The following is a 7,872-nucleotide window of genomic DNA, read 5'->3' as shown; positions in this document are numbered from 1 at the left end:
TTTTAGAAACAGCCTCTCTCCTCTTGTGGAAACATCAAATCCCACTAAGCCCTAAGGAGAGATGGAACCCTCTGTCTAAATCCCCCAGCCAGGCAGGATGGAGGACTCTGTATCCCCTCCCTCTATATAAGTGGCTCAGACCCAAGCCAGTGAAGAGGTCTCCAAAGAGGCTGAGCCCTACTCTGGGTATAGGGAAACTTCCTGCCCAAGCATCCATTTTCTCACTGAACAATTCTCTGTTCCTTGTTGGCTTTCTCCATTCATTCCTTCTTTCCCTTGCTTTCAAGTGGTGACCAATTCCACCAAGGCCCTGCTGGTCCTCTGTCACTTGGCCTGAACATGCACTGCAGCTGCTTAGCTGAGAGCATCCCAGCCACCCCTGGCAACTACTGGATCTCAGGTGAGCCTCCTGCCAGGTTTGCTGTCCCCCATGTTCTTATTTTTGGGTCATGGGGCCTGAACTCTAGGCCTGGGTACTGTCCCTCAGCTCTTCGGCTCAAGGCTAGCACTCTACTACTTGAGCCACAGCACCACTTCCGGCATTTTCTGCTTATATAGTGCTGAGGAATCGAACCCAGGGCCTCAGGCATGCAAGGCAAGCGCTCTACCACTGAGCCACCTTCCCAGCCCTCCCCCATGCTCTTGAAGCTACCTTGGGTAGGGCTTTCCCAGTCACAGGGTAGTCCTCACGCTACCCTCCCTACCCCAGGTCTGGCCTTCCCCGACTGGGCCTACAAAGCGGAGTCATCTCCGGGCTCCCGGCAGATCCAGCTGTGGCACTTCATCCTGGAGCTGCTGCAGAAGGAAGAGTTTCGCCATGTCATTGCCTGGCAGCAAGGAGAGTACGGGGAGTTTGTCATCAAGGATCCAGATGAGGTGGCCCGCCTCTGGGGCCGCAGGAAATGCAAACCACAGATGAATTATGACAAGCTGAGCCGGGCCCTCAGGTGAGAGGAGGTGGCCAACGAGGCCAGAGAAAGCAGAGTTCACAGAAGAGAAAGGGCTGTGGTTTTTGGCACTTCTGTCTAATTCCCACTCCTCCGAGGCTTGGGAAATGTCCTCGTGTGTGGGAAGATGCTTAATGTTCTACAGGCTCAGCTGAGGCCAGCCTTCTGTCATGGGGATGAGGATTCTGAGTCTGTTCCTTCTCCATTGGGTCTCTATTCTTCTCAACCTCAATTTTCCAGGTATTACTACAATAAGAGGATCCTGCATAAGACCAAAGGCAAAAGGTTCACTTACAAGTTCAACTTTAGCAAGCTGATTGTGGTCAACTATCCTTTGTGGGAAGTTCGGGGACCACCTTCCTCCCACTTGCTGCTGGGGGCACCTGCCTTGTGTCGGCCAGCCCTGGTACCCATGGGTGTGCAGAGTGAGGTAGGCATGAAAGTGGTCCCTAACCGCAGAGCTCCACTAGTATCTGCCCCTCTGCCCACAGGTCCCCAACTCTGCTCTCACCTTGAGTACCACTGGCCTCTAATGGTCTTTTGCACCTTAGGCCCTGAGCCTAGGGATTTAATAGTACACAGGATACAGTATCCACCTGTAAGAAAGGGTGACTTCTTTACTAGGCATCATCTTCCAGTTATAAATCAGACAGAAGTGGGTGGAGCCCCAGGGGAGGGTCCAGGGCATTCAAGCTGGCAGATAGGACATGGTAGTCACTGGTGTTTAACAACCGATATGAGAATATTTCATCGTTTTAACAACTGGGTGTGTCAGGGAAAGCCCATCTACTCCACCCTTCTCCTCACTTCGCAGCTCCTGCACAGCATGCTGTTCACCCATCAGGCCATGGTGGAGCAGCTGGCTGGACAGCGGATTCCCAGGGAGCTACCAGAGGCCCTGGGGGAAAAGAAGGGGAGCAGCAGTAGCAGCAGTCAGCGTAAGTGGGGATGGGGGGTTGGGGACGAGAGGGAATCTAAACAGAGGAGGGGCCTTCCTGGCTGAACACATGACAAAACAGAAATTAGACAAGGGTTAATATGTGTGTCATTCATTTTAATTCAACCAACATTTAATGAGTGCCAACTATTTGCTAGGGGCAGGGGCTCAGAGATGAAAGATGGCCTTTTCTCAAAAAGAGAGGAAATATGTCACGAACTGATGTTGAGTAGATATCTAGTAAGCACAGGTACTGGGAGGAGAAGAGTAGAGAAAATGCAGCTTCTATAAGAGGTGAAGAATGTGAAGAAAGACTCTGGCAGAGGGAAATAACAGTTGTAAAACAAAACAACAACAACAACAAAAAGAAACACTGTAGCAAATCTGGAGACAATCCCTGAAGACTAGCTAGTAGCTGGCTGTGATCAGAGTGAGTTATATGTTCAGGAGGGTTGAGAGGCAAACAGGTGTCCTGTCCCAGAAGACTTCAGAAACCATTCTAAAGTGGTTATTTTATTTTTATTTTTGCCTGTCATAGGTGTTGAACTCTGGGCCTGGGGCTGTCCCTCAGCTCTTCACCTCAAGGCTAACTCTCTACCATAAAGTGGTTAAATTTTATCCTATGGACAAGGGGACCTAGGAGGGTGATACATGCGCCTATCTTCATGTCATAAACATTCCAGAAGGTCTTTGGCTTACAATGGTTTTATTTAGAATATCTTTTTAATTTTTACAATGGTGCAAAAGCAGTAGATCTTCACTGGAAATCATACTTTGGTTTCTGAATTTTTATCTTTCCTGGGGCCAGTAATAAAAGGAAAATGATCTTAAGAGTAAACACCAATAGACTAGCCAGGGGCAGGTGGCTTACATCTGTAAGCCTAGCTACGCAGGAGGCTGAGATCTGAGGATCACAGTTTGAAGCCAGCCTGGACAGAAAAGTCTGTGATATTCTAATCTCCAATTAACCAGCAAAAGGCCAGAAGTAGAGGTGTGACCTAAATGGTAGAGTACCAGTCTTGAGTAAAAAAGCTAAATAAGAGCAAGAAGCCCTGAGTTCAAGTCCCAGTAACACACCCACACCCACACACACACACACACACACACACACACACAATCACTGATAATCTGCAGTGCACTGTGCTGCTAAACTGTGATATTCTGTAAACTAACTATTAAATGCATTTTTATTTACAGTATTTTTAACTTACAATGAGCTTATTTAAATGTAACCCTATCATAAGTCAAGCACTATGGTTGTGCTGAGTTGGAATTGGAGGTAGGAGGCTGACAGTGGGAGGCTGTGTGTTTGTGTGTGTGCGCGTGTACACACACACATGCATGCAAATGCACGCGCAAAAACTGGGCTCTGGTATCACACACCTCTAATCCTGGCTACTCAGAAGGCTAAAATCTGGGAATCATAGTTCAAAGCCAGCCCGGGCAGGAAAATCTGTAAGACTCTTATGTCCAATTAACCACCAAAAGGCAGTAAGTGGAGCTGTAGCTCAAGTGATAGAGTGGTTTTGAACAGAAAAAGCCATGGGGGAACACAAAGCTCTGAGTTCAATCCCTAGTATTGGCACAAAAATAAAATGAAGAATAGGTAAGAGACAATAAGATCCGAAACAAGACCTGGACTATGGGGTAAAGGAGGCTCATATGAAGAGAAATGGGTAAGACAAAGTTCTTTCAGTCACTCACTCATTTCTTTCTTCTTTTTTTCCTGTTTAATGATGTTCTGTTTAATGTGCTAGGATCTATGCTGGGGGCTGAGGACACCAATGCAAACAAGACTGTCTTTACAAGGCTCATAGACCAGAGTGAGGACAGTTACTATTAGATATGCAATTATAACTGCATTACCACACAGAGGGGAAGCTGAGGGTGCTAAGGGCAACCAGGAAAACTTCCTTGTCAAAATGACATTTGAGCTGACACCTAAAGTGCACAGAGTTGTCAGCTGAGCTCAGAGGGAGCCAAGAAAGCATGGGGAGGAGAGAAAACAGAGGGTTCACTGATCCTGGAACGGCAAGCAGCACTGTGATGACACATGGTCATGGAGTGGGAGAAAAGGTGGAAATGGAGACTCCAGTTGGCTCTTGGAGCAACAAAATCGGATGATTTTGTGGAAAAGATCAGAAACACATGGCAAACCAAGGCTCTTCTGCAGAGGCCCAAGAACTATCCTCTGCTGTGGACATTTCATGGAACAAAGACCCCTTGGCATTTACTCCACACCCTATGCAGCTGGGGGCCCAAACTCTATGTTGCCCAAGAGCACAGCTGAGCCATGGGTGTGAGGCAGCCAGGAACAGACTAGACTCCCTGTTAGCCTGTTTGTCTGTTAGCCTGGAGCTACTCAGAACCTGAACAGCCTCTCTGTTTCTCCATCCTACTCACCCTTCTTGGCTATGGGAATGTCGTGGGAATGAAGCTTCCCACTTTGGGAAACTATGAGGTGAAAAATCTTTTAAAAGAGCCCCCAGTTGGGGCTGGGAAGGTGGCTCAGCGGTAGCATGCTTGCTTCACATGCATGAGACCCTGGGTTTGATTCCTCAGCACCCTATAAACAGAAAAGGCCAGAAGTGGAGCTGTGGCTCAAGTGGTAGAGTGTTAGCCTTGAGCTGAAGAGCTCAGGGACAGCGCCCAGGCCTAGAGTTCAAGCCCCACAACCGACCTAAATAAATAAATAAATAAATAAATAAATAAGAGACCCCAACTTGGAGGGGCTCCTTTGGACCTCTTACTTTCCTGAACAACACGAAAGGTTTAAGTCACCAGAGAATTGATAGCAGGCACAAATCCTGCTTTAGGGTTGGGATTCCAAAACACTGCCAGTCTTGCCTCCACCCTCCCCTAAAGCATGTGTTCCCAGGGAGGAAGCTGCTGCTGGGCATAGGAGTATGGGCCCTCAAGAGCCAGAGCCAGGAAGCTGAACATCCTAATCTGTGTACTTGGCTGGAGTGGCAGATACAGCCCTGACCACAGAAGCTCCCTGGGACCAAACCTTCCTTTGAAACAACAGTCCTTACCTTACACGAAGGACAATGGCCCACATAGAAAGAATACTTTGGCAGAGGTTCCTGTGTGTTTTCTCATGGAAGACCTTTGTGATTATTTTCTCTCTTCATAGACCTGAGTAGAGAAATATGGCTCCTTCCTATCAAAGACACTGGATGTATTATATACTAGTTCTTATGTTTTTCCAGTTTTTCACTATAGCTTCAACTACATTGCATTAATTCTTGCTCTTAGTTAAATAGTATGGTTCACTGTTGGGCTTGTTGAAATGTAGAAAATTATGTGAAGTTCTGTGCAGTCATCTTTAAACACCCCAGGCTTGGTATCCCTATCACAGGAACCTGGCAAGTGGGAGAAGGAAAAGGTCAGATTTAGAAAGAATTGGAGGAGGGAAAGCTAGGAGAAGAAGAGCTATGGGCAAGTACCAGACAAAAGAGGGAAACTAAGGCTTTTCTCCCATGACCCTGGACCTCAGAGTACTGAACTCTGAAGACCCCTTCTTTTTTTTTTCTTTTTTGTTTTGTTTTGTTGGTCATGGGGCTTGAACTCCAGGCCTGGGAGCTGTTCCTCAGCTCTACAGCTCAAGGCTGGCACTCTACCACTTGAGCCACAGTACCATTTCCAGTTTTCTGGTAGTTTATTGGAGATAAGAGTTTCTGGTGGTTAATTGGAGATAAGAGTTTCACAGCTTTTCCTGCCCAAGCTGGCTTTGAACTACAATCCTCAGATCTCAGCCTCCTGAGTAGCTAGGATTACAGGCATGAGCCACTGGTGCCTGGCTGCAGACCTCTGCTTACTGATCCTCCTGCTTGATTTTATCGAGGAGAGGGGTCTTCATGGATAAGAAGACTGAAACTTATATTTCTGTTATCTGGGTGATGGGTCTGGGGTTTGAACTCAGGGCCTGAGTGCTGTCTGAGCTTCTTTTGTTCAAGGCTAGCCCTCTCCTACTTGAGCCAGAGTTCCACTTCCAGCTTTTTGGTGAGTAATTGGAGATATGAGTCTCACAAACTTTCCTGCAAAGGCTGGGATTTTGAATTCTGATCCTCAGATCTCAGCCCCTTGAGTAGCTAGGATTACAGGTGTAAACCATGGACATCCAGCTTAAGACTTACAAATTTAAACAACAAATCCAAGACCACACAACCTGAGCCTCTGGCTGGAAGGTGAGGAGAGTAAAGAATAGATTCATTGAGTTTTGGCAAAGAATATCTTTTTGTTTTGTTTTGTTTTGTTGGGTCCGGTCATGGGACCTGAACTCTGGGCCTGGGTGCTGTCTTTGAGCTCTTCAGCTCAAGGCTAGCACGCTACCACTTGAGCCATAGCACCACTTCCAGCTTTTTTTTTTTTTTCTGCTTATGTGGTGCTGAGGAATGGAACCCAGGGCCTCATGCATGCAAGGCAAGCACTCTACCACTGAGCCACCTTCCTAGCCCTGGCAAAGAATATCTTTCACTCATTATCTCAATATATTTTCATTGAGCTCTTCATCTGTTCCAGGCTAACCTTAATTTGGGACAGAATAAAATAGATGCAGTGCCCCACCAAGATGAGGACACAGACATTAGAGAAAGGAGCACACAAGGGACTACATGATTCCAGCTGAAAAAGTGCCCTAAGAAAAGGCAAAAAAAAAAAAAAATGATGACAGAGGTGACATAGGCTAGCAAGTGTCTGAAGAATCCCCAAAGACTTAACATTTGCAGTGAATCTGAAGAAAAGTGGGTCAGGGGCAGAGAAGGCAGGGAGGCAGAATCTGAAGCATGAAGTAGAAAGACAGCCAGGTGCCGGTGGCTCACGCCTGTAATCCTAGCTACTTAGGAGGCTGAGATCTGAGGATCGAGGTTCAAAGCCAGCCCGGGCAGGAAGACTCTTATCTCCAATAAACCACTAGAAAACCAAAGTGGCGCTGTAGCTCAAGTGGTAGAGCACTCACCTTGAGCTGAAGAGCTGAGGGATGGCGCCCAGACCCAGAGTTCAAGCCCCATGACCGACAAAAAAAATAAAAATAAAAAAGAGGTAGAAAGAACTGGACAGTGGGAGGAGTTGGGGGGCGTCTCCAAGAGATGGTGCACCCTTGTGACTTTTTCTCTTTTTCTTTCTCTAGGATTTAGCTCTGCCCCCGCCTCGTGTTGGCTTGGCCCTTGCTGCCATTTTGGAAGCCTCCAAAGTGAGCTGCCCAGTTTTGCCTCTCTCACTCCTGCTCTGCCACCCGCTGTGCCCCCTGACTGGACCCGCCTCCCAGGGACCTTCTTCCCCCCTCTTGCCTCAGAGCAGCAGCTCCCAGGGTCTCCTAAGCCAGGCACCCTGCTCACAGGTCCAAGCTGTCCCCCAGGACTCTCCCTGCTGGCCGGGCTGGGTCAGGGTGCAGGTGAGAGGCTTCGGCTCCTGTCACTTAGGCCTGAAGGGTTAGAAGTAAAGCCTGACTTCATGGTGGGGGCAAAAGGGAGTCTGGGCTTCACTTCAGAGACCCATGGACAGAGAATTGGGGAGGAAAGCCCTGAGAACCCCAATCTGGAGAACCTCAGAGTGGTGTGGCCCTTGGATCCTCCTTAATTGAAGAGAAAAATATGGGGACGAGGCCCCAAATTCCTTCTCTCCCCTTGCCCTCCTGCCTTGTGGTGTTGCACCTTCTCTGATTGGACACCATTTGAACTTGAAGAAAGATTTGCAGGGCTGGGATTGGACCAAGATGGAGCATTGCAGGAGTGAATATAAGGGTGGGGAAACAGAGTTGGGGCTCTGTCTCTCAGACATCTCATTAACTTTAGGAGACCTACTTGATCTCAACGTTTTTCAAGAGAAATGAGATCAAGGTTTCCATTATTTGAATCATCCCTTAACTGCCTTCAAGAAGAAAAAAGTCAAAGGTGTCTGCTGGGGAGGAAGGGACTAGGGGTAGCTTTGCTCCTGAGTCTCAGGTGATTCCTTTCTTCTCTGGGCTCTTCTCCCCATCCAGGCTAA

The 7,872-nt window shown here is 47.8% G+C and overlaps 1 protein-coding gene across 1 annotated transcript; it reads left to right on the top strand.

Annotated features, from left to right (window-relative positions):
• Positions 1 to 339: 339 nt before the first annotated feature.
• Positions 340 to 7,495, top strand: LOC138805439 (ETS translocation variant 3-like protein). Its single transcript, XM_069990253.1, has 5 exons — positions 340 to 400; positions 710 to 947; positions 1,188 to 1,377; positions 1,762 to 1,889; positions 7,023 to 7,495. The coding sequence occupies exons 1-5, from the start codon at positions 340 to 342 to the stop codon at positions 7,462 to 7,464; spliced, it is 1,059 nt and encodes a 352-aa protein (XP_069846354.1). The 3' UTR covers positions 7,465 to 7,495.
• Positions 7,496 to 7,872: the final 377 nt, after the last annotated feature.

Source organism: Dipodomys merriami, unplaced genomic scaffold (genome assembly GCF_024711535.1).
Source record: "Dipodomys merriami isolate MVZ:Mamm:240054 unplaced genomic scaffold, mDipMer1.0.p SCAF_392, whole genome shotgun sequence".
Taxonomy (NCBI): domain Eukaryota; kingdom Metazoa; phylum Chordata; class Mammalia; order Rodentia; family Heteromyidae; genus Dipodomys; species Dipodomys merriami.
Note: the sequence above shows the minus strand (reverse complement) of the source record. Positions and strands in the feature narration are given on the sequence as shown.